General features: G+C 38.1%; 1 protein-coding gene and 1 long non-coding RNA gene across 11 annotated transcripts in view; one reads left to right on the forward strand and one right to left on the reverse strand.

Moving 5' to 3' along the window:
* Nucleotides 1–27,514, reverse strand: part of PLD5 (phospholipase D family member 5) — a 414,584-nt gene that overhangs the window by 132,185 nt on the left and 254,885 nt on the right. For all 6 annotated transcript variants that reach the window (XM_038542689.1, XM_038542692.1, XM_038542693.1 and 3 more), the window contains one exon: nucleotides 6,707–6,834. In XM_038542689.1, coding sequence (XP_038398617.1) covers nucleotides 6,707–6,834 — 128 coding nt within the window. The remainder of the gene's footprint in view (nucleotides 1–6,706; nucleotides 6,835–27,514) is intronic.
* Nucleotides 381–12,657, forward strand: LOC111096684. 5 transcript variants are annotated; one of them, XR_005362188.1, is made up of 8 exons: nucleotides 381–444; nucleotides 1,251–1,328; nucleotides 1,462–1,656; nucleotides 2,726–2,813; nucleotides 4,140–4,319; nucleotides 8,030–8,563; nucleotides 11,302–11,439; nucleotides 12,244–12,657. It is a non-coding gene; the product is annotated as an uncharacterized LOC111096684 (long non-coding RNA). The 5 variants fall into 5 exon arrangements; XR_005362189.1 differs by lacking the exon at nucleotides 2,726–2,813; XR_005362187.1 differs by lacking the exons at nucleotides 1,462–1,656; nucleotides 2,726–2,813.

The raw sequence follows: 27,514 nt of genomic DNA on the forward strand, positions 1-27,514 counted from the left end.
CATGCTTGGTGTAATTGCTCTGCTGTCACCATCTTGAGGTTCCTGCTAAATTACTGTAAGAGGCCCCACATCTTCGTTTGGTACTGGGTCCCACAAATTATGCCGTTGCTTGGCAAATATCCTGGGTGGTCATGTTCACTTGAAGAATGCTTAAATATTTTGTTTTTCAAACTGGATTATAAACTTTGTAGGTTTATGTCATTTTTTTTTAAACCCTCTACCATGATTAGTGCAGTTCTCTGTTGGAGTCAATGTGCAATAACTCCGTTGATTACCTTTCCCACTTGTAAGCCCCACAGATTGCCAATTGTCCAGTTGTTCTGTTGCTAAGGAGACAGAACCCTACAATTACCAGCTCTGGAATGTTTCTTAAGGTAGCATGTGTGGTGAACAAACATTTGCCTGAGACTCCTAAAACCTGACAAAAGGGATGAGGGGTCTCCAGTAAGTGACTAGATTCTATCCTCGCCAACACAGCCCTTCACCTTAGTATTCCCATCTGTGAAGGGAGTATCACCTTAGAACAGCATTTATGGAAATACAGAAACTTCAATGAATATTTGATCCATAAAATTAAGTGGCCAAACAGATTTAATGGATGTTCATCCTCTCCCACCATCTTAGTGATTCCCAGAGCATGTTAGCCTATCAATAGCTCTGAGGAGCCCCATAGTAAGGACACCTAATTAAATGAATCCCATAATTTCTCCCTCTCAGGGAGTATTAGAGTTCACCTCTCAGAGAATAGCATTTCCTAAGATACATCTTGGGAAACACTAGACTGATTTTTCTCTGAGCTAATTTCCAGTTCCAAGATTAATAGCTTCAGGGATTCTGGATTCCAGGGAGAGCCTGGGCCCAGTCTACTCTCCCACCCAAGCTCCGGTGTAGGCCTGGGCACGCTGAGCTTCTGTGCCCACCACCCCTGTACGGGACACTGATGGTCTCATTGCCACACGGTCACGGGGCTCCTGCATCCCACAGCAGCCTGAGTCAACATACTCCTTTTCAGAACAAAAGTGGACTAGAATTAAAATATATTATTAACAGTTCTATTCCTATTTGCTCTAATTATATTTGAAAATATTATTTAAAAATCTCCCCGCTGCAGAGTTGCCAGATTCTTGTAACCAATGAACCTATTGAATGCTGCTTTGAACTCCCAGCTAGTATTCATTTAAGAGAGTATGTTCAAAAAGTTGCAAAAGTAACCTTTTCTAAAGACGTGATTTTCACGTTTTCCTTCCCAGCTTCTCCCTCAACATCACACCTCCGGAGCCCTGTGGTTTGAAGGCTGCTGTGCCCTTTTCTTGCTACGTCACACACTGGTTAGTCTTTTGTTTGCTTTGTTAGTGCTGTATTTTGTGTTTCCTCCGTGGTGGTTTTAGGTGCTCTCGAGACTCAAAAATCCAGACCCCCTGTGTGGAAAAGCCTGTGGTACTGTTCCCTTTCCTCCTACAGGATTCTCTGTGGTGGTGGATTATAGGGGAGCACCCTGAACTGTCTGATGAGATAAATATAGAAGCACACATATTGACTCTCTAGTCTTTAAAATCCAACCCAGAGGTTGAGAGAGTTTGCAGAACTCAGGTACCAAGCAACAGTCAGTGTCCATCTGTGGCCATCATGTCGTCAGAGGTGTGCAGTCAGAAAGAGGTGAGTAAAGGGTTTCTTGAGGAACAGTGTTGTAAGCTTTTCTTAAAGAAAAGAGCAAATGAGATGAAATCTACAGCTTTGCTTCACAGCAAGATCATGAAAGAAAATGATTTTTCATAAGTGTGATTTATTTTTAAAAATTATTAGTGGTGAAATGAGAGTGAGGAATTTAGACAAAGATTGCCAGGATATGAATTCTCATTTTACTACCTCCTAGAAGGTGACCTTCGGTAAGGTCACTTGATTTGTGCCTCAGTTTTTGCCTTTCTAAAATGAAGCAATAGTAGTATTATTTACAATGAAGGGTTATTATGAAAATTAAGTAAATTCATATTCTTTCAATGCCCAGAAGAATGCCTAGTACAGAGAAAGCCCTCAATACACTGAAGCTTTTATTATTAGTACTGTTATTTCTCCCACTTACCATATATTGAAGGCAATAATGGGTAATAATCTGATTGCACTAGAAAGCTTCATAAAATATAAACCTGATGAAATAGGTTGAATCTGACACTTGGAAAATGTATTATAATTCTTCATGTAATTGTCTGCCTCACACACAACTCTGCTCAAATGAAAATCTGCTCTAATGCATGGGTCCTGCTGAGCAGTGCTTTATGCCACACTGAGGCAGATCAAGAAAAATCCCACACAGTCAAGCACAGTTGAAAGGAAAACGAGTTCAAGGTAGGTGATTAAGTGTAATAGCGCGATCCCAAACACTATGGGGAAGGGTGGACAAGGTAGGAGACAGTGCTCGTGCGTCAGTGTGAAGAGGAAGGGAAGGAGAGGTGGGTGTTGAAAGAAAAGTTTTCAGTTCTATTAGCAGCTAACACACAGATGCAGGGGAGCTGATGGGATGCTAAATGCTCTGGCAGAAGAGTTTGAAACCCTGTCCTCTCCCCAGCTGTGTCTCCTCTCCACCCCCATCAAAGAATAGTCTCTTCTAAGAGGAAAATGGGAAAAATTGTTAAGAAAAAAACAATGGTATTTATTTTAATTTTTAAAAGTTCGGCTTAGCAGGAAATGGCAACTTGTGTTGATGCTCACCCGTGTCTCAAATTGCTAGGAATGAAACGAAAGATACAGCCTCTACCGACTGGACTGTTGATCTAAAGCACATGAGGCTCATCTCCAAACGCCTAGTTCCTACACAGGTTAGAGAGTGTTTTGCAGTTTTATAGGAGAGATGAGCAACAGAATAGGATCTGTTCTGTTTTTATTTTTTTAATGTTATCTTCATTTGGAAGATGGTGATCATAACCACCCATAAGTTGTCAGGACAAACTTCATATGTGTCAGGGGACATATGAAGTTATTAGCACATTGCCTAGCACACACACAGTAGCCTTTTGGAAAAAATGACACAAAGATTTCTTCCACTCACCTCTTCCCAATTCCCTGACCCTACTGGATTTTAACCCATTATTAAATTTACAACCAGTGGAAGAATGCAGATTTCCACCGAAGATATGTGCCCTGAAATCCCTGATGGCTTAAACATTTGCCACCAGTGTATACATTTTATTCCATACTGCAGCTTTTTTCCAGCCTACCCAGGCGCCTGTTTCCATGGATAGCTGATGAGTATGACCCTTCACCAGCCCTCTCCTTACAGGGATGTTTGGAATTGTTAAAAAAGAGGCAGCAGGCCCAAAATGGAGTCACTTATGTTAAATCCCATGTTAGCAAACCGAGGCTTAATATCAAACCTAATTGCAGTTTCAACCACCCTGGAATGTAATGTTTAACCAATCAGCATGGAATTACCTGGCCCGAGCTAGTGAAATAATCTACTGGATAGATCTCTCCTGTTTCCCTTAGGAAGGCAACCTTGCCTACAACAATTCATTCTTTCTAATAATTACCTTTTCCGCCTCCTTTCCACCTTTAAAAACCTTTTCTTTTGTACAGCCTGGCAGAGTTCCTTTCTATTGCTATGTGGGATGCTGCCCAATTCACGAATTGTTGAATAAAGCCAATTTGATCTTTGCATTTACTCAGTTGAATTTCCGTTACTTAAGAGAGAGCTGAGAACCTTTTCATGGCTTCCTTTCTGAATTTATAGTGGATCATAAAATAAGTTTGTTTTTTAATCCTGTATTGCACTTCTTCCATACTTAAGCATCATGATATCCAGTTAATGTTTTTAAAAGTAAACATCGCTGGTATATCTGAGCTGGTCTTTTGAAGGAAAGGAATCTCAGGAGTCCACTGTTATTCTTCCTCTCATTATGTGGCTTATGAGCTGAGAACAAAGCAGCCATGGGACGAGGTTGGAGGGACAGATCTAGAGGCCCAGCTCACACAGTGGCATAAAGGAGAGGTGGCAATTCTCCTTACTGAGAAGGGCATTAAATGACTCATAAAGAGTTGGTTGAACTTTAGCAAAGGAACTTGACTAGTTGTGAAACAGAGAGGTGGGTCATGGCCCTTTCCCACTTTGCCCTCTGACTCTTGGTCAAATTTGGTCTTCTGTGTAGGTGAAGGGAAACTTGCTACCACTGCAGAATGTGAGCAAACAGAGATCTGAGATGGCTTTGAGTCTTCTCTTGAGTAACAGGAAATAACTTGCAGCCCATCCTTCATTTGCATTTACCATGTTTAAAGTGGGGACTATGTCACATTTCACAGTGAAGATCCATGTCTAAATGACTACACAGGTAAGGTATGAACATTTAAAAGATCGACCTACTTTTCTACAAAACAAACAGCATAAATCAGAGACAAAGGAGTAAATCTCAAGCAGGGAAGCCAATACATGAATATTTTATGTCCATCTGCTTAGGGAGATTATAGATAATTTGCTCGAAAATTTGAAGAAAAGTGGCATTAAATCTCAATAATTCAAACCTCATTCAAATGGAATTCACAGAACTTTAAACTCTGTCAATTTATATCACTTAATGACAACGGAAATACAATTTGGTGGTAGGGAAATGCATTTTCTAAAAAAAAAAAGAAAGAAAAGAAAGCAAATGATTCTCAAGTTAAAAACCATTTAGCAGAAGTTACATGTAATCAATATTGTTACAGAACCAATTTTATCTATTTATTTAAAAAGGCCCAGCTGAAAATTTCTAGGCAAAAGATGCTTACTGATTAGCAAAAGATAAACTCAGATATTTCCATAAATTAGGCTATTTTTCTCTAAATACTCTGAATTAATGAGGCTTTAATACTCTTCTAGCCTTACTTCTTGTTTCTGATGTAAGCCAAAATTGCTATAATCCATTTATCTATCTATCTATCTATCTATCTATCTATCTATCTATCTATCATCTATCTATCTATCATTTATTTTAGAGACAGTATGTGCTTGCAAAACATGGTGGCAGAAGGGAGGTGCAGAGGGAGAGAGAGAATCTCAAGCGGTCTGTGGAGACTGAACGAGCTCAGTGAGGCGAGCCTGACATCATGATCCTGAGATCATGACTTAAACCGATATCGACTCAGACGCTTAATTGACTGAGCCACCAGGTGCCTCTAATCCATATTTTTTTATATCTATGTTTGAAGGGCCACCAGAAATGAGATGTACTAAATCAAAATTTATATTTTTCCTATCAGAATTAATACTGAAAAAAATTGTCTTAAAAATTTAATACTGAAATCTAATTCTGGATGCAGGTCTACTTATCTTTAAAACAGAGACAAGAATAGTTTTTTCCATCACAGGATCACTGTGAGGCTTAAATTACGTAATACACTTAAATGGCTTATAGCAGCACCTGGCATACAATATACAGTAGTTATTATTGTTGCAATTATTAATTGATACTATTATTTTGCTAATAATTGCTTTTATATCAGTAGATAGCACCTTCAAATTCCTGAGAAAATATAAAATAAGCAATTGGATGGTGCCTTCATCCCAAAACTGATCGGGAAATGTTTTTCCATGGTCCCTTCTTGCTGGAGTGAGACTGTCTCCTTAAAAACAATAGTTGTTTGACCTTCGGGACTAGATGACTCTGACTAGCCTTTAAATACAAAACTAGGAAAAACCACTCTAGATTAGTGGTACTTTGACTCCACTCTATCTATTCCCTTGAAAGGGAAGTACTAGTATTTAATTTTAGTACTCAGTTTACCCATTGTATATTTATTTTACGCTTGACACTCTTACTTGCCTCAACCATAAAAGAGAAAGAATACAGTTTGCATGCATGGAAGGTGGCATGTTAAGAAGAAAAATAGGACAACAGTGGAAATTGGAAGGCAAATGGTGAATTAGCTTGAAACCAACAGTACAAATATGTTACCCTCCATCAGAGTTATCCTATGGGATGGTGTCTTTCTTTACAAGTTATGGCCCTTGTGTCTGTCTGCACATCCATGCTTTCTTTCCCATAAGAAATGCAGTATAATTCACTTGGTAATTTCAGTCATTTGAATATTTAAAGAGTGCAGAATGTGTGGTTAACTCTTCAGTCTTCCTACCATGCACCCAAGGATCAAGAACTTCCTGCCATCAGTTGACTAGTGGGAAGAAACTGATTTGTAATGCTCTATGGATCACCTTGACACAAATAAATACCTGAAAATTAAAGATTGCTCGAGTGTATCTTAAGACACTTGAAATGAATTATTTGCAAAGAGGAGGTAACACTTTCATGTGAAGATTTATTCAAGGAATAACCCCAATAATTACTGTTAGCAGAAGTTACATTTACATGTAACTTCCTAATACTACCTACGGTGAATTTATGTTTTCATAGATTCATAGATTTCATAGATTATGTGATCTCATGCTGAACATTTAGGCTTGGATAATATAAACTACACACCAACCTGCTCTACATAATCTGGAGTAGCATCTGAATTACAAGAGCACCGAAACAATGGCAGCATTTGGGGAACATGATTCTGTCAAAGAAAGGGTTCTCATTTTATATTAAATGGAAGTGAGCCTATCAAAACCACACAGTTAAAAAAAAAATCAATGCTGTAGGTTTCATGTACCACAGACACAGTAGAGGGGTGCTTTATGGAGCTGGGAGCTTTGATGCTGATGGAACTCTGAGTTTATGTAATATGGAAAGATTACCTGTCCCAGTGATTGCCAGTCCAAGCCAGCACTGCCGATGTAAACATGCTGTTTGTCCACGATCCAGAAGGAGGACTGCAGCCGGCCCTTGTTGTATGCGGTCATGTTCATGTATGTCACCTCTGCTCCTGGGGGTTCAAGGACATCCTGGTCAGCCTGAGCATCAAGGCCTTGTACTTGCAACTAGACATCTACCACAACAATACTCATGGCTTGCAATGATGACAAGTGGCATTCAGGGCAGCCAGATATTTAAATTAGTTTGGTGCACAGAAGGCCCTTGAGGGGTGACTTTGTTCTCAAAGGAATACAGATGGAAAATAAGAACAAGAATTACATGGACACCTGTGCAGAGGAGGCTCTAGTAGTGACAAGAGCCAAGTCAGATGTGATCCAATCCCAACTCTGTCATTTACCATCCAGATGGTGAGATTCGTGTACCAAGCTCTTTTAGTTTTGGAGTAATTTTCATACAAATTTGCAATCAAAGGATTGTCCTGTTTCATATTACAGCTCTCCTTAGCAAGAAATTGGCTTTCTTATACTTTCTATATGATATTTTTAGCCTTGACCCTACAGTTACTTTTACTTCTTCATTTTCCCTCTTCATAACTTAATTTGGACTTGGCCTCTTCCTGGCCTGTCTTTATCTAATGGTTCTTAATTTAAGAAATGATTACTCAAGCCTTACAAAAATCAATTGTCATGCTATCACCTATTGCTACTTCAGGACTATGCATTTACAACTTCTCAAAGAGAGCATATAGTTCATTGAATGCAATTAAATCTATGTATTTGTTGTTTTTCTGAGTAGAGTTGACAAAATGTTAGTTTCAGGTGTACAACTTAGTGATTCAACAAGTCTACACATTATGCTCTGCTCCCCACAAGTGCACCTACCAGCTGTCACTGTGTGACGCTATGACAACACCACTGACAGTTGTTCCCTAGGCTGTGCCTTTTATTCCCATGACTTATTTATTTCAGAACTGGAAGCCTGAATGCAATTAAACTTTAAATGCAATCAAATTTAAATAAAATCACTTTTTTTTTTTTTTTTTTTTTTTTTAGAGAGGGAGAGAAGGGGGAAAGGGGCAGAAGGAGAGGGAAAGAGAGAATCTTAAGCAAGCTCCATGCCCACCGTGAAGCCTGACACAGGACTCAATCTTACCAAAATCAAGACCTGAGCCAAAATCAAGAGTCAGACACTTAACTGAATGAGCCACGCAGGTGTCCCTTAAGTAAATTCTTCTAAATTTCTACTTCTTTAAAAAAACAGTCCTATATGCATATTTTTAATGAAGTACTCTATTTTGTTTTCAGATATTCAATATTAATGAAGAGGATGTATTCTGGTGGCCTACTTCATTGTCAGAATCTTCATTAGCAGAGGGAGATGTAACATCCCATGCATAAAGATATATTCCAGATTACTAGAAAGGAAGAGTGGTGTATGCTATAAGCTTAACCTGTTACTCTTGGGAAAAGAAAGATAAAGCATATACTTGGCCCTGCAGCAGGAGGATGGCAAGAGAGGCCATGGGGCTAGAATAGGACTGAGGGGAAGCAAGTCTACAGGCATAGTCTCATCCAAGGAATGGTTATAGGCCCCAGAGGAGGAGCAGTTGGGTAGAGCAGGGTCTGAATGTCCAAAGTGGGTAGTTGCCACAGCAATTATGAAGAGACCCACATGTGCATCGATGCTGTGGCATCCCCCGTATCCCCCAAAGACACAGCTGCCAGCACTTCTAAGTAGATGAAGAGCAGCATGTTTCTTCAGGGACGTAGGAGTATCCCATGGCTTCAGTCACAAACTGGTTTAAAACAGTAGAAACCGACTGTCTCTCAATTCTGGAGGTAGGAAGTACACCTGCAGGGGAGAACCTCTCCTTATCTCTTTCCAGCTTCTGGCCAATCTCTGCTGTTCCCTGGCTGGCAGCTGCTTTGCTGCCACTTCCACCCTTGTTGTCACATTGAGTCTTCCCCTGTGTATTTCTGTTTTTTCCTATACTTATAAGGGCACTAGTCTTGTTGGATTAAGGGTCCTCTCCACTACCATGTGCCCTCATCTTAACCAATTATATCTCCCAAAACCCTGTTTCCAAATCAAGTCACATTCTGAGGTACTGGGGGTTAGGTCTTTAACATGTCTTTTTGGGGGGACACAGCTCAATCCAGTACAGAGATCAAGGCCACTTTGACTGGCCATGCCCTTCATGCCCACTAGGCTGAGCAGCACTGAAGGAAGCATCTTCTCATCTCTAGAAAAGAATGAAGGTGACCTTGGTGTGTGTCTCAGATTCTACCTTCAACAGGTACCTCCAGGCAAGCCTTCACCTGCCTTCACATTCTGACTAGAAACAACTTTAACCTCTGTGACATTGTCTGGCTCTTACCTCTTGGCCTGGGACACTGTGCCTGAAATTTGACCCACAATCAGTTGCTACCTGGCATTGGATTGTTTTTTAGTTCTTAGATCCTTATCTGTTCTCATTCAGGTCTGTTGTAGCCCCGACTGTCCACTCAAGGAAACACTGAGCCTATCTGAGGGGGGCCCACTGACCTCTTCATGCCACACTGCACAGCCACTGCCCTAAGAGCACTGCATTAATTTAACTTGGCAGGTTAGCCTATAGAGTGTGATTGTGTAATGCTCTAGCCAGAGCCTCTACAGTTGGAACAGAAGCTTTCCTTCAGCAAATGTTTACTGACTATTTAATATACACCAGCTACTGTATTATGTGAAATTAGGAACACAAGACCTAAAGTGGCTGAGTCAAGTTCAAGTATACAAAGTGTAATATTTAAAATGACTGGGATTGTTGTGGCACCTGAGTGGCTTGGTCATTTAAGTGTCTGACTCTTAGTTTTAGCTCAGGTCACGATCCCAGGGTTGTGAGATTGATCCCTGCTGCATCTGGCTCTGCACTGGGCATGGGTCCTGCTTAGGATTTTCTCTTTCTTTCTCCCACTGCCTCTGCCACAACTCTCCCTCTCAAAAAAAAAAAAAAAAAAAAAAAAAAAAAAAAAAAAAAGATTACTATTTAGGATTGTTTAGGCAGCAAGGGGGCATCGAGTACCTGAAAGGTCAGGAGAGAAGTCCCCATCTCAGGGAATTCCAAGTGAAGGCCGGCACAAAAGACATTAATGGCTTCACATTTCTGCCTGGGACCAGGGCCCCCTGTGCAAAGGCCTGGGGAACTGTGTGCAGAGATTAAGCAACATGTAGTAACAATCCTTACTGAACACCAAATGTGCCCAGCACTGACACAGTTGTGCTACAGCAATCCCACAGGGGATGTTGTATTTTCCCCATTTGAACATACAACAAGATACTGGATGAGGTATCATAAATAAACTAAAAATATTTGATTATGCAGCTGGAAAAATGTTTTTTGCCTGCATATGGTTTGTGGAATACCACTTTCCCATTAAGATGATGATGATCTGTTTTTCTATCAATCTACCCTCCATCTATCTCTAAAAATATATGCTTCTATCTTAATTTTACCTAACAGATATATAGTCATACCCAACATGTTCCTGTTTATTACATGCATATTATCCAATGTTTAGCTTAAAATAATTTATTTTATGTGCATTTAAAATATCTTTGTTGATTGGTTACAAAGACTATCCTCATCCTACTATCTTTTTTATGTATTAAAATATGATTAAAATCTAATGTTCTCTGACTATAAAACATAATTAATCACTAACGTTTTTAATGCACAACTTAGTGCAGGAGTATTATGTGCACAAACTAGATTTGAGTTTATTTCCTAGTGTTATGCTAGAATTTTGAAGATTTATATATTTGAGAAAGAGAGAACACTCGCATGTAAATAGGGGGAGGGGCAGAGGAAGAGAATCTTCAAGCAGAGTCCCCTCTGATCACAGAGCCTGACATGGGGCTTGATTCCACAACCCATGAGATTATGACCTGACCCAAAGGTCTGACGCTCAACTGACTAAGCCACCTGGGTTCCCCGATATTAGCAAAGATGGTTACATACATTTTTATGAAGCCGTCTTTTAAATATTACAGACTTATAAGATTATAAAATATCTTTAAAAGCTGGTTTGACTCAAATAAATACATCTTTTTAACAGCGTTGAAAATGTAATGACTTCAACGCCGGGACACGACAAATACCCACCATTTGCTTTGACGTGGATGGAACTGGAGGGTATTATGCTGAGTGAAATAAGTCAATCAGAGAAGGACAAACATTATATGGTCTCATTCATTTGGGGAATATAAAAAATAGTGAAAGGGAATAAAGGGGAAAGGAGAAAAAATAAGTGGGAAATATCAGAAAGGGATACAGAACATGAAAGACTCCTAACTCTGGGAAATGAACTAGGTGTGGTGGAAGGGGAGGTGGGTGGGGGGGTAGGGGTGGGGCTGACTGGGTGACGGGCACTTAGGTGGGCAGTTTACGGGATGAGCACTGGGTGTTATTCTATATGTTGGCAAATTGAACACCAATAAAAAATAAATTTATTAAAAAAATAAAAGATTCTTAGGCTAAAAAAAAAAGAAAAAGAAATGTAGTGACTTAAGTTTGATTAACCAATTTTTGTTTTCCTAGATTTGATTTTTAATAGGAAAAACTATTCCTTCAGCCTGTTCACAGCTCATGACCCACTGTGCAGAGGCCCCAGGATGCCAAAGAGATGCTCATCAAAGGAACCATGGCACACCAGGGCCACTGGCTAGCAGCTGCAAGGTGGGGAGGGGGGGCTTCTGAATCTCTGGAGACCCTTCCATTTCAGTCCAATCATCTATTTGTTTAACTGATGGTTGATAGGAGTTATTAGCAATCCCAAACAGTGTTTCTAGATGCCAAAAGTGATAAATCAAAAACATGTCCTTGTTTTTATAGTTGCTTATAAAATACTCTCATGATATGTAAAAGTTCCAATTAAGTCTTTAAGAAAGCTACAAGCATGCTACCATGGTGGTGGTGGTAGGTTGGGTCCTAACTGGTTGCACTGATCAAGCTGAAGTGGTATAGCCAGTCCCCGTGTTTTATATCCTTCATGGAAAAGTAAGACATTAAAAAAATCAAGAAATCCCAAACTGTGAATTACAACTGCTTTAACAGAGATGCTCTGCTGAAATTTAAGACAATACCCCTACTTTCAGGGTGTTTGCATCTTTACAATTTTACCAAAATTGTTATTCTTACCATATTAGCCAGAAAACATTGTTACTTTATTTTGTGCATAATTACAATGAACAAAATATGCCACTGAAATTTATTAACAGAGAAAATAAAAACAGTGGCTAAAATTTATTAATTAAAATTATTTAAAGTAAAAAATATAATATCACAATGAATTGGAAATTAATGTTATTACTTTGGAGAATCAAGTTGGCTACATAAGCATACATTTACAAAATGTGTGTATTCTCAAAAGCCTTCCTCTAAGAAGACTGGACAGCATTAAATTTGCTTATCATAGATGTGTCCCATATCCCATTTAGTGGAATGGATAACCATCTCACCTATAGCATTGCTTTTTTTCAGAGACCTTAATCTGCTTTATTGTCAGAGTACCTTATTGTGTGATGCAGCTGTGGATGACAAAGCCATTTCTACCTTCCTACACTGCAGACCCGTGGGGACCATCCTTCCAACTTTCCCTATTACATGATTTTGAGGACATGACTATGTTTGTAATTCTCTTTCACTATCATCAACCTAAAAATCTGTATATTCAAATTTTGATCAGAAATAATTTCACAAAGGTTCCTGGGTGGCTCAGTAAGTTAAGTGACTGATTTGATTTGGCTCAGGTCATGATCTCAGGGTCATGAGATTGAAATCAGGTCAGATTTAAGATTCTCTCTCTCCCTTTCCTCCTGCCAGCCCCCACTACTTGCATGTTCTTGCTCCCTCCCTCTCTAAAAAAAAAAAAAAAAAAATTCACGAATAAAATTAGACATTTCTTGAACACTAGTTAATTCATCATCTCATTCCAATCTAAAATTGCTAAAGAATTATTTATCATTTCGATTTGGAAGCTCCAGGGATGTGTTCTCTCTAGATTAATATAAAACGAGTGTTCTCAAAATAGAATGTTAGGGCTTCTGGAGAGGTTTAGCCTTGGAATGTTCACATATGCTTACACATAAGGAAGATGACTCTAAGGGAAAATGAGCAACTTTAGAGGACATCTGGTTGATAAATTTAATTTTTAATTTTACTATGGATAAGAGTTAAATTCTACCTATGCTTAGATTTAGATAGCACAGATGTATTTCCCATATATCTAGCAGCTCTCTTTTGGTCTTTCTCATGGAAGGGAAACAGAATCTTCACAGGATATTTTTGTTAGTTAGTGTTAGATGTAGATGAGATGTGCATCATTTCTTTCCAGGCAATATCCTCTTCTTAGAGTGCCAGATGCACCCACATGATGCAGAATAAGATGGTCAAGGTACCATGTAAGACTATTTAGTCTCTATTTGACCACAGTTAATTAGACTAAGTGTAGACACCTGACCTATGCTGAGCCAATATGATATTATCAATATATTTTTAAAGATTTATTTATTATATTTATTTATTTTTAAGATTTTATTTATTTATTCATGAGAGACACACAGAGAGAGAGGCACAGACACAGGCAGAGGGAGAAGCAGGCTCCCTGCAGGGAGCCCGATGTGGGACTTGATCCAGAGACTCTAGGATCACACCCTGGGCTGAAGGCGGCACTAACTCGCTAAGCCACCTGGGCTGTCTGATATTCTCAATATTGAATCACAAAGTAAGTTAGTGTAAAGAAGCTGTGCTGGAGAGACACACAGATGGAGGTTGCCATGACTGTCCAAGTCCACATGAATGAAGAGAAGACAAGCTTTAGGGAAAGAGCAAGAGATACTGAAGAAGAGGATTGAAAAGACAACATCCCTCCAAGAAAGGAGAATGAACTTTTACTTAATGAACTTGTAGATCACTGTTTCAGTTTTCAGCTTTGCCAGTCCCTTAGTACATTGCCTTCATGAAATTAGTATTTTGGATCTTTTTAATTTCTAAGAACATTTCTTTGTTCTTAAATTATTCTTTTGAAATCTCTCTCAAATGTCCTTAAGAATCCATTTCTTCCTTTAATCGGCCTCAACGATAGCCATATGCTTTTTATACTTGACATGCTTTCTCTTAGCTGTCAACTTGTGCTAGATGAAATGCCGTGTTCAACATAAGCAGGCCTGTCACCTCCAAAGCCTGACAGATTACGCTCTGGATCCTCTGTCACTACTAGAGCAGTAAGATAAGGTAAATAGAGTGATTCGGGCTTTGCCAAGAAAGCAAACTTCCTCCAAAGCTACCAGGTCACCATCCACTCAGAACTGTAACAACACTGGGCTCTGACGGGCCTTCAATGAGCACCCTCACCAAAACAGAAGCCTTACAAGCAGTCTTCATTCCCTGCTCAGGCTGAAGGAATAGTTTTTCCTATTAAAAATCAAATCTAGGAAAAAAGTAAAAGTTTTATTATTAAGTTATCCTCCAGTGAGGGAGGATAGTATGTGGTAGTCCCATCCCCCAACAAAGCATCACTTCTTACCCTGAGCTCCTCTCAATACTTAGAATAAATTCCTTCTTATTTAAGCTGGTTTTAGAAGGGTTCTGTTTTTCTATTAACTTATTCTTATGATATTAATCAGATGAGATTGTACTTTATTTTGTGCACACATAACTCTGGAAGTCTTGTGGGCTTTATATGTATATTTTTAATATTTGACTAAAATATTCCGCTCTGGCCTAAAAGCTATGTAATTTTTAGCAAGAGCCGGTTGCCCAAATTGCAAGATTAAATGTTTCAAATTTTGAAGATTTAAAATAAACATCCTGTCAAATACTCATCATAATGACACAATAGGAAGTATGCTAGTACAGCATGGTTATAAGTAAAAAATAAAGTTCCAAATTCTTTATGAATCATCACGATGAAGATCAAACAGAAACTCTATCTTCAGGTTTCTTTCCAGAAAGTCACCTGCTGCAAGATTATCCTCAGCTTTAGGACATTTTATGATATAACATTTAAATATTCAAGAGAATATATGGAACTTATAATAATGAAGTACCATATACAAATGGACACCTGTAAACCTTCCACCTTATATTACTAAAAATCAGAACATCACCACTCTGATTAAAGCAGTACTTCTCAATCAGTGGTGATTCTCTTTCCCTGCTCCCAAGAACATGCAGCAATATCTGGAGGTGTTTTTGGTTGTCACAATTAGCAAGTCAAGTGCTATTAGCATCTAGTGGGTAGAGTTCAGGGATGCTGAACATACTGAAATACACAATCCCCCACAACAGAGACCTATCCTGCCCAAAACGTCAACAGCCGCAAGGGTGAGAAATCCTGCCTTAACATCTGTGTGTTTATGTTTGATCCCCCATCCCTGCCACTTTCCTCTGATGCAACAACTCTTCTGAAACTAGTGTTTACCACTGTCTTATTCTTAAATATTTTATCATATGTGTACCTATCCTTAATAGCATTATAAAAATGAGTCTATCACCAGCTTTTGAACAGATTATTAATGAACCCCAAGTGTATATCAAGAGGAAATGCATTAATATCAATAATTATAGATTTCTGGAAAGGTTTTCGGATGTATCCTGAAAGCAAAATTTGTAGCAGAAATTTGTCTTATCGATCAAGCACTTCTTCTGAATATATTTCTTTGTGTGAGCAGTGAAAAAGGTCATAGCCCATTTTGGGGAGCTTTAATAAAGCCAGCACAGTTTTACCAGTTTAATGAGTAACATTTTGGAATCCATTGAGCTTCAAGGCTAAAGGGAACACCAAAGGGTAAAAGTCAGCTGTTATGACATATGTTCTGCTTTCAGATCATTCAGTGAGTGATGTTCACAAAAACTGTAAGATAATCAGTTACATGTTCTGCTCATAAAAAAAGTGAATATTCAGGGCATGTTTCATTTTTATTTTTAACGTCTCTATTCAAATATTGTCAAGACCATGTTGTGGAATTTTTCATAGGTTGCCTTTGATACTTTGCTTTTAGTCCACAGGTTCAGACTCAACAGGGGAGCTCCTATGTGTTGTCTCTTCCCTCCCTATATTTTTTCTAAGGTTAGAATATTCTGCTTCTAAGGAAATTCTGTGCTTTGACTATTGCCTCATAGTTTAACAGGCAAGCTATCTATAGGAATGGCTGATTTAAGGAACCATCAAGCTTAAAATTAAAAATTATGCTTAAAAATAAAACTCACTTAAGTTATACTTCCTTGATTACCCATAATAAAGAAAAATCCCACACTCAAAACAGATAAGCAAAAACATGATCTACAATGGCTCATCACTTATCCTAAAACATGGTAAGTTCTGGAGGTTGATATCCAGAGCAAATGCTTTGGCTTCCTCTCTCTAATGCCTCTCTGCTGAGTTCAAATGACTATTTACATGGACACAACATGGAGAGCAGGGAATGAAGACTGCTTGTAAGGCTTCTGTTTTGGTGAGGGTGCTCATTGAAGGCCCGTCAGAGCCCAGTGTTGTTACAGTTCTGAGTGGATGGTGACCTGGTAGCTTTGGAGGAAGTTTGCTTTCTTGGCAAAGCCCGAATCACTCTATTTACCTTATCTTACTGCTCTAGTAGTGACAGAGGATCCAGAGCGTAATCTGTCAGGCTTTGGAGGTGACAGGCCTGCTTATGTTGAACACGGCATTTCATCTAGCACAAGTTGACAGCTAAGAGAAAGCATGTCAAGTATAAAAAGCATATGGCTATCGTTGAGGCCGATTAAAGGAAGAAATGGATTCTTAAGGACATTTGAGAGAGATTTCAAAAGAATAATTTAAGAACAAAGAAATGTTCTTAGAAATTAAAAAGATCCAAAATACTAATTTCATGAAGGCAATGTACTAAGGGACTGGCAAAGCTGAAAACTGAAACAGTGATCTACAAGTTCAAATGCAGTAGCTTACAACATAAAATGAACCTAAAGAAATGGAAGTAAAAATTGGAAGTACATTGACATAGCTCAGGAAACTCATTTCTATAATACAAACATTTTGATAATTTTTTATTTTGTATTTTTCTGTATTACTTTGATCAATATATAAATGAAACAATCATTGAAAATTTGATGCATGAAGGATCTATTGTGGGAGCTAATATCTTAGTCTCAAAGGGAGGAAAAAAGATGTCTCAAAGTAGAAAAAAAGTATGATAAATGTGAGCAGGAAAAAGTATGAAGTTAAAAGATTTTCCTAAGATACTCAAAATCCAATTATGAGAGTTCCAGAGAGAACCAAAATCAGACAGGAAGAAGTTATACATTAGATTATGAAGCAAAATTTCCAAGAACCTAAGAGCATACATTTTATTTTATTTATTTTCAAAGGGTATACATTTCTAAATGATGAAAGTCTATCAGTCCCTGGGCAAGAAATAAAAAAAGACCCAAACAAATATGAAAACTTTTCAGAACACTAGAAAACACAAGATCCTAAAAGCTTTCAGAGAAGGCAAACTTATAGAAATGATAATATACAGAAATTACTATGATTTATACCAGATATTTTAACAGTAATGACAAAGGCTAGGAAGTAGTCTCAGAGTAAATACATTTGTATATCTAACAAAGACCGGAGAATGGCCTCCACCATAATGAAGAAAGAAAAAAGAAAAATAAATGTAGAAGATCCTGCATAAGACAGAAGCAAACCAAATTCCCAACAGGATGGTGAGGACATGTCCCTGTGTAATAGGCCCAGAGTGCTTGGGGAACACTCCCCAGGATGGAGCTCAAGGGAGGGATCCACAAAGAGTATCTCCAGGAAACAGTAAATAGGATGTACAGTATACTTGATGTGTCAGATTGTGGTAAGGGTATGTGTTAGTGTTTTGAGATGATTTAATACAAGTTTGCATAGGATTATGAATGAAAACAAAAAAAAAAGGTTGCACAAGAGGAAATGTGATTGCTGTACATAGCCCAGTTGTTAATAAAATTCAGTGAAAAAAGTAAATACTGACTTAACAACAACAACAGCAACAACAAAAGATGATAGAATGATAAACTTCTACTGGGAGTCTCAGGAGAGAAGAAGTACATGCTTATTGTGGGAGGGGACAGCAGAGAGGAGAAGGAGTGACAGGAGACAGGTAATGACTCATATTCCACACAGTAATTAAGCAGGTAATATTTGAAATAAAAAATCAAGGGGCACCTGGATGGCAGTCAGTTAAATAACTCTTGGTTTTGGCTCAGGTGGTGGTCTCAGGGTTGTGAGTTTGAGCCCTGCATCATAGAGTTTGCTTGAGATTCTCCCTCCCTTTCCTTCTGCCCCTCCTGCTCATGCTCTCATGCTTTTTTTCTAAAATAAATAAATAAATAAATAAATAAATAAATAAATAAATAAATATTTTTCGAGAATCAAGAAATAGCACTACAAATAGGTTACATTTAAAATGAAAGTAATACTAGAAGATACATAAAAAAGTAAGAAAGACGGCTCCCTCCAGGAAGTAAAAATTGGAAGTACATTTACATATCTCAGGAAACTCATTTCTTTAATACAAACATTTTGATCATTTTTCATTTTGCATTTTTCTGTATTACTTTGATCAATATATAAATGAAAAGGATATCCAGATGAAAAAAAACCTACCCCAAAATAATATGAACTGTTTTCCAAAATGCCAAACAAATTCCATTTTACTGGTGAAATTATAAAGCTATTTTCACTATAATTAGAAATCATAATTATGTAATGATTCGAAATATATTAAAAATTTAAAAAATTATAATGAAACAGAAGAGAGATAAAATTCTCTTTTTGTGCTGGCATTTTGAATACTATGTCTGAAAAACCCAACAGAGTATAGGATAAAACTTCTTGAATTTAAAAAAGATAAGGTGTCTAGATAAAAGATAAATAAAAATAGTAACTTTTCTCTGCAATATCAATAATGTTAGAAATTGGATTTAAAAAAACATTTACATTATCAAAAAAGAATAAATATGTAAAAATATTATAAAATCTTACTGAAGAACTTACAAATCTACACAAATAGAAAAATATTCCAAGGTGTGTGTGTGTATGAAAATATTTAGAAGACTTTTCACCCTAATGTTAAAGGGATGTATTTCTTGAGTGGAAATTGGAAGGTATTATTTTTACATACTTCTTTGATTTTCCAGTTTTCAAAAATTAAACATGCCAGTTCTATATTCACAAAACTAAGAAAGCATATAAACACCTTTTTAAATTAAAAATATATATAGCATTCTCTCTATAGTCCCACATGAAATACTGTTGTGGAATATGCTTTAACTGCAATGTTCTCCCTCTGGGAAAGTGCCTTGCCTCCTCCTGCCCACTCTAGCCTAGACTGCTCCAGCCCCATGAAACTGGATTGAGATCTCTTTCCCTTCTAAAGCCCCCAATATGAACATTCAGGTTAATATAGATATTTTCTTATTATTGTCAATGTAACATCATGTTTTCCCAGCCAAAGTACAAATTCCCCCAGGATATGATCAATTTTTAAAACATTGTTTATAAATTGGAGGGATATATGTACATAATTTGGGAAAGTATGTATCTTGAAGGGAAAAATATGAATTAAGAACACAAAATATACATTGCCAAAAAAACCCTCAAGATCTTAATATTTTTTAAGGGCTTGTTCAAGCTAGCTCAAGAAAAATAAGTCCTCAGCTAAGTCACTAAAGGAGTAAAAATTGGTAATACTAATCAACATGATTAACAACGATGCTTCCTTGTGTTTGTATAGTACTTTACACATTAGTACAAAGAATGACAGAGTTACAGAGAGCTAGGGCATTCTGTGGTATTATTCTGTGAGGATCTTGAGAGACAGGTAAAAGAGGCAAAAGGGATCGAGTCTCAGGAAAGTGAATGACTTGCCTGAATGCACACAGCTAGGAAGCAAGCAGAGATTCAAGGTTTTTACTTCAAATTCAGGGCTCTCCCTGTCCTGCTCAGAACTACACAACAGTCTGAATTATTCTGCCACTCTGTATATACACCATCACTCTTGCAAATGGTGATGCTTGATGTGAGTCTATCAGAAAGAAGTCTGACTTCTAATGAGGTCCCTACTCAATTTTCTTCCTTTGAAAACCAAGAGTTTCACACTTATTCTTCCTCTTACAGAAAGAAAAATTACAATGTTGTCTTCTATTCTCTTATCACACAGTAGTTCATATCTCAGTTTATCACAGAAGTCAGAAGGGGGAAAGAAGGCAGAGTTTCTTTTTTTAAAAATCAAGTTCTTATTTAAATTCTAGGTAGTTAACATACAGTGTAATATTGGTTTCAGGAGTAGAATTCAGTGGTTCATCATTTACATAAAACACCCAGTGCTCATTACAAGTGCCCTTCTCAATACCCATCATTCATTTAGCCTGTTCCCCACCTACCTCCTGTTCATCAAACCCGTTTGTTTTCTATAATTAATAGTCTATAAGAGCAGGTTTGTCTCCTGCTTTTTTAAATCATATGGTATTTGTCTTTCTTTGATTGATTTATTTTGCTTAGCTCCATCCATGTCACTGCAAATGGCAAGATTTCCTCCTTCTTGATGGCTGAGTAATATTCCATTGGATATATATATACCACCTCTTCTTTATTCACCAGTTGATAGATATTTGGGCTCTTTCTATAATTTGGCTATTGTTTGATGCTGCTGGTATAAATATTAGGGTCTGTGTGCCCCTTTGAATCTGTATTTTCATATCTTTTGGGTAAATACCCAGTAGTGCAATTGCTGCGTCACAGGGTAGTTCTATTTTTAACTTTTGTGGAAGCTACTATTATTTTCCAGAGTGGCTGTACCAGTTTGAATTCCTACCAACAGTGTAAAAGGGTTCCCTTTTCTTGCATCTTTGCTAACATTTGTTGTTTCCTGTGTTGTTAATTTTAGCCACTCTGACTGGTGTGTAGTGTTATCTCATCATGGTTTTGATTTGTATTTCCCTGATGATGAGTGATATTGAGCATTTTTTTCATGTTTCTGTTAGGCATCTAGAAGTCTTCTTTGGAAAAATGTCTACTCATGTCTTCTGCCCATTCCTTAACTGGATTATTTGTTTTTTGGTGCACTGAGTTCAAAAAATTCTTTATAGATTTTGGATACTAACTCTTTATCAGATACTACCTTTTTATTATATTATGTCATTTGCAATACCTTCTCCCATTCTGGTGGTTGTCCTTTGGTTTTGTCAACTGTTTCCTTTGCTGTGCATAGGCTTTTTATCTTGATAAAAGTCCTAATAGCTAAGTTTTGCCTTTGTTTCCCTTGCCTTTACAGATGTCTAGCAACAAGTTACTGTAGCCGAGGTCACAGAGGTTGCTGTCTGTGTTCTTCTTTAGGATTTTGATGGCTTCCTATCTCACATTTAGACCTATCATTCATTTTGAATTTATTTTTGTGTGTGCTGTAAGAAAGTTATACAGTTTCATTCTTCTGTATGTTGCTGTCAAGTTTTCCCAAAACCATTAGTTGAAGAGACCATCTCTTTTCTTTCCTGATATTCTTTCCTGCATTGTTGAGGATTAGTTGTGGGCCCATTTCTCAGTTTTCTGTTCTATTCCATTGATCTATGTATCTGATTTTGTGTTAGTACCATATTATCTTGATATAACAGCTTTGTAATATAGCTTGAAGTCCAGAATTGTGATGTCTCCAGCTTTGCTTTCCTTTTTCAACATTTCTGTGGCTATTGGGTGTCTTTATTGGTTCCATACAAATTTTGAGATTGTTTGTTCTAGCTCTGTAAAAACTGCTGGTGGTATTTTGATAGGAATGACATTAGATGTGTAAACTGCTTTGGGTAGTATAGACGTTTTAACAATGTTTGTTCTCTTAATCCATAAACATGGAATGTTTTTCAAATTCTTTATGTCATCTTCAACTTCTTTCATCAGTGTTCCATAGTTTTCAGAGTACAGACCTTTAGCGCTTTGGCTAAGTTTATTCCTAGGTACCTTATGGTTTTTGGTGCAATTGTAAATGGGATCAATTCCTTGATTTCTCTTTCTGCTGCTTCCTTTCTGGTGACAGAAATGCAACAGATTTCTTTATGCTGATTTTGTATACTGCAACTTTGTTGAATTTGTGTATCACGTCTAGCAATTTTTTAGCTTTCAGGTTTTCTACATAGAGTATTGTATCATCCACAAATAGTGAAAGTTTTATTTCCTCCTTGCTAATTTGGATGTCTTTTATTTCTTTTTGTTGCCATATTGCTGAGGCTAGGACTTCCAGTACTATGTTAAGTAACAGTGGTGAGAGTTGACATCCTTGTCTTGTTTCTGACTATAGAGGAAAAGTTCTCAGTTTTTCCCTATTGAGGATACCATTAGCTGTGGGGCTTTCATATATGGTCGTTATGATCTTGTGGTATGTTCCCTCTATCCCTACTTTGTTGAGGGTTTTATCAAGAGCAGATGCTGTACTTTGTCAAATGCTGTTTCTGCATCTACTGAGAGGATCATATGGTGGTTATCCTTTCTTTTATTAATGGGGCATTTCACATTGATTTGCAAATATTGAACCATCCTTGTAGCTCAGGAATAAATCCCACTTAATCATGATGAATAATTCTTTTAGTGTACTTTTGGATTTGATTTGCTAGCACCTTGTTGAAAATTTTTGCATCCATGTTCATCAGGAATATTGGCCTGTAATACTCTTTTTTATTGGAGTCTTTACCTGGTCTTGGAATCAAGGTAATGCTGGCCTCATAGAATGGATTTCGAAGTTTTCCTTCCATTTCTATATTTTTGGGAACAGTTTGAGAAGAATAGGTATTAATTATTCTTTAAATGCTTGGTAGAATTCCCTTGGGAAACCATCTGGTTCTGGACTTTTGTTTGTTGGGAGATACTTGATTAAGGGTTCAATTTCTTTTTTTTTTTAGGATTTTATTTATTTATTTGTGAGAGACCCTGAGAGAGAGGCAGAGACACAGGCAGAGGGAGAAGCAGGCTCCCCGCGGAGAGCCTGATGTGGGACTCAATCCCGGGACTCCAGGATCACGCCTTGGGCTGAAGGCAGACGCTTAACCACTGTGCCACTCAGGTGTCCCAATGGTTCACTTTCTTTGCAGGTTATTGGTCTATTCAAAATTTGTATTTATTCCTGTTTTAGTTTTGGTAGTTTATATTTTTCTAGGAATTTATCCATTTCTATCAGATTGCCCAATTTGTTGGCCTTTAATTTTTCATAATATTCTCTTATGATTGTTTGTATTTCTGTGGTGTTGATTGTGCTCCCTCCTCTCTTATTCATGATTTTACTTATTTGGGACGTTTCTCTTTTCTTTTTGGTAAATCTGGCTAGGAGTTTATCGATTTCATTAAATCTTTCAAAGAACTATCTCCTAGTTTAACTGTGCTACTGTTTTTGTGTGTTTGTTTCATTTATTTCTAATATTTATTATTTCCCTTCTGTTGGCTTTAGGCTTTATTTACTGCTCATTTTCTACCTCTTTTTGTTATAAGCTTATGTTGCGTTTTTTGAGATTTTTCTTGCTTTTTGAGGTAGGTCTGAATTGCTATATTCTTTCCTTTTATGACCACTTTTGTGGAATACCAAAGGTTTTGGACTGTCAAGTTTTCACTTTCGTTTACTTCTTTAATTTCCTGGTTAACTCACTCCTTTGTTAGTAGGATGGATGTTCTTTAACTTCCACATATTTGAGGTCTTCCCAAATGTTTTATGGTAGCTGACTTCAAGTTTCATAGTGTTGTGGTCAGAAAATATGCATAGTATGATCTCAACATTTTATATTTGGTGAAGTCTAATTTGTGACCCATCCTAACATGGAAAATGCTAAAGAATGTTCCATGTGCACTCTAAAACAATGCGTACTCTGATGCTAGGATGAAATGATCTGAATATATCTGTAAAGTCCATCTGGTCCAGTGTGTCACTCAAAGCCATTGTTTCCTTGTTGATTTCTGCTTTGATGATCTGTCCATAGGTGTAAGTGGGGTGTTGAAGTCCCCTACTATTATTGTATTATTATCAATGAATTTCTTTACGTTTGTTATTAATTGGTTTATATATTTGGCTGTTCCCAAGTTAGGAGCATAAATATTTATAATTGTGATATTTTCTTGTTGTATGATAGACCTTTTAATTATGATATCATGTCCTTCATCTCTTATTACAATCTTTGGTATAAAACCTAGTTTGTCTAAGTATGGCTACTCCAGCTTTCTTTTGATATCTAACAGTATGATAAATGTTTCTCCATCCTCTTACTTTCAGTCTGTAGGTGTCTTTAGGTCTAAAGTGAGTCTCTTATAGGCAGCATATAGATGGGTCTTGTTTATTTATCCATTCTGCTACTCTGTGTCTTTTTCTTTAAGTAGGCTCCATGCGCAACATGGAGCCCAACATGGGGCTTAAATTCATGACTCTCAGATCACGACCTGAGCTGAGATCAAGAATTGTACACTTAACCAACTGAGTCTCCCATGCACTCCTGATACTGTCTTTTGATTGGAGCATTTTGTTAATTTGTTAATTCACAGTGATTATTTATACATATGAATTTAATGCCATTGTATTACCTGTAAAGTCATTGTTTCTGGAAATTTTCTTGGTTTCTTTCTTTTCTTTGATGCTTTTGGTCTCACTTTCCCACTCATAGAGTCTCCTTTAATATTTCTTGCAGCACTGATTTAGTGGTCACAAACTGCTTTAGTTTTTGTTTTTCTGGGAAACTATCTCTCCTATTCTGAATGACAGCCTTGCTGGATAAAGTATTCTTGTCTGCATATGTTTTTCCGTTCAGCACGTTGAATATTCTGGCCTGCCAAGTTTCTGTGGACAGATTGGCTGTAAACCTGATTTGTCTTCCCTTGTAGGTTGGGGATTTCTTTTCCTTTGCTGCTTTCAAGATTTTTTATTTATTTCTGTATTTTGCAAATTTTATTTTATTTTTTTTTTTAAAGATTTTATTTATTTATTCATAGAGACACAGCTAGAGAGAGAGACAGAGACACAGGCAGAGGGAGAAGCAAGCTCCATGCAGGGAGCCCGATGTGGGACTTTGATCCCGGGGTCTCCAGGATCACACCCTGGGCTGCAGGCGGCGCTAAACCGCTGCGCCACTGGGGCTGCCCAGATTTTACTACAATATGTTTTGGTGTCGGATTTTTTTTTTTTTTTTTTATTCTGATAGGAGTTATCTGTGCCTCTTGGATTTGGATATCTGTTTCCTTCCCCAGATTAGGGATGTTTTCAGCTATAATTTTCTCAAATAAGCCTTCTGTCCCCTTTCTCCTTCTTTTCTTCTTTTGAGACTCCTATGATCTGAATGTTATTATGCTTTACATAGTTGCTGAGTTCCCTAAGTCTACAATCTTGATCCAATGTTTTTCTTTCCCTCTTCTTTTGAGCTTTATTATTTTCCATAATTTTATTTTCTATATCACTTATTCATTCCTTTGCTTCTTCCATCCTTGTGGTCATTACATCCAATCAGTTTTGCATCTCAGTTATAGTATTTTTATTTAGGCCTAATTTTTAGGTCTTTTATCTTTGCAGGAAGAGATGCCCTGATGTCTTTTATGCTTTTCTCAAGCCCAGCTAAGTATCCTTGTAATTGTCTCTTTAAATTCTGGCTCAAGCATATTGCTTATAGCTCTTTCGATTAGATCCCTGGCTGTGACCTTTTCTTGTTCTTTTTTTGGGATGAACTCCTCCATCTTGGCATTTTTGTCTAAATCTCTGTCTTCTGTATATAATCCTGGTTCCTGAGAGTAATGGCTATGTTAAGAAGAGGTCATATACTAACCAGGACCCAGCAGTTCAGGAAGCATTTCTGGCATATGCTGTGTACACTCTGCTATTGTGTTTTGGTTGCTCTTTCCCTCAGGTCACTCCTCTGCAGAGTTTCTCCTTGCTTGCAGTGGGGAGTGTTTGGACTTTGTCCACCATATGGCAAGTTTTAACTAGGTGTGTTTTGATGTGCTTGTGAAAAGAGGCTAGATCTTGTTTTTATTAGAGTTGAAGCTTTGCGGCACTCTATGGCCGGTAGACTTGGTGTGTGTGCTCAGTTTGTGCTGGTCTTCTGTGGGGTTGGGGGCTGGAGGCTGCTGTGCTGCTCTGGATCTCAGACACACTTGCCCTAGCCATAAAAGCATCTGCAGAGCACAGGGGAGCTGGCCTTGTTGTAAGTGGCTCAAGTTTCCATTGTGGGAACTGTGCTGCTCACTGAAGTCCATCTGTGCTGATGCACAGGGGTAAAAGTTATGTCAGCCGGCTCTCTCGTCCCCAGAGAGGGGAGTTCATGCCTGCCACTGTCCAGGAAGCCGTCACAAAGGAGCAAACAATCTCCCCTTGTGTGTCCCAGGCATCTCTCAGATCCCTGCCTTCATCCTGTGTCCAAGATGTTTGCCAAGCTGGTGGTGAAGTGCTCCTCTTTTATTTCAAGCCCATGAACTGGTTTTCAAAACTCCAAATTTTAGGGATTCAGTGTAGCCTGGACTTTGCTGATCTTCTGGAGGATGGTCTTGCCACCCTATGGCTGGTGCTCGTTTGTCTCAGGAGGGCAGTCATATGAATGTGCTGGGGCTTAAAGTTTACAGTAAAGTGCAGCAAAAAGCCAACATCTAGGTTAGCTGCCCTCATCAGGTATCTCTGCTCCTATGCTAATGAACAGAGCAGCACAATGGTGCCTGTCTGCTCTTTTTTTCCCCGGAGAGGCAGTGCCATCTCTCCCAAGTACACTCCCAAGAAGGGTACTTGTTTCTCCCATTGGGACCCAGGGGATCCACACTGTCTACTTTGGGCATCTGCCCTCCTTTTCCAGAAGAGTACTGCTAAATGGGCAGGCTCCACCCTGGCGATGGTGTGGAATTCCAAAACTTCAGACTTTGAGCTCTGTTGTTTATCAAAATTTGTGATAACCAGTCCTTCTCATCTTCCCTGTCAATGGTTTTGGGGAAGCGCTTTTCTTGCGCAGTCCCCTGCATGTTGCACACCCTCTCTCCTTTCTCCTCTCTCTCCCCCTCTCCTCTCTCTCTTATCAGGGCTCTCTCACCTCTCCACCACTCATGGTTCTTTTCTCCCCTAAATCATGTCTCCACACACCCTACCTTCCAGGATATGATTACCTTTCTCTCTCTAATTGTGCAGTTTGTTCTTTCAGTACTCAGATGAAATAAAAACTAAACAATCCAATTAAAAATATGGGTAGAGGATCTGAATAGACATTTTTCCAAAGACATACAAATAGCCAACATGTACATGAAAATATGTTCAAGATCAGTAATCATTAAGGAGATGTAAATGAAAACCCCAATGAGCTATCACTTCATACCTGTTAAAGTGACTATCATCCAAAGGACAAGAGATAAGTGCTAGTACATGAAGAAAAGGCAACCTTGAGAGAATAACTGGGACAAACAGGGCTAAACTGAAACCAGTAAAATTGGGGCGACAGACCAGATGGGAAGGGATCAGTGTGGCCCTATGGTGAAATCTATAAGAATCAAACACTTTATTAGACTGGGGTGGTTTTAAGCAGTGGTACTCAATCCGGGCTACCAAGTCATCTTTTTTTTTTTTTTTTTAAAGATTTTTATTTATTTATACATGAGAGAGAGAGAGAGAGAGAGAGAGAGGCAGAGACACAGGCAGAGGGAGAAGCAGGCTCCATGCAGGAAGCCCAATGTGGGATTTGATCCCTGGACTCCAGGATCACACCCTGAGCAGAAGGCAGATGCTCAACCACTGAGCCACCCAGCCGTCCCATGCCACTA

Source organism: Canis lupus, chromosome 7 (genome assembly GCF_011100685.1).
Source record: "Canis lupus familiaris isolate Mischka breed German Shepherd chromosome 7, alternate assembly UU_Cfam_GSD_1.0, whole genome shotgun sequence".
Classification (NCBI taxonomy): Eukaryota; Metazoa; Chordata; class Mammalia; order Carnivora; family Canidae; genus Canis; species Canis lupus.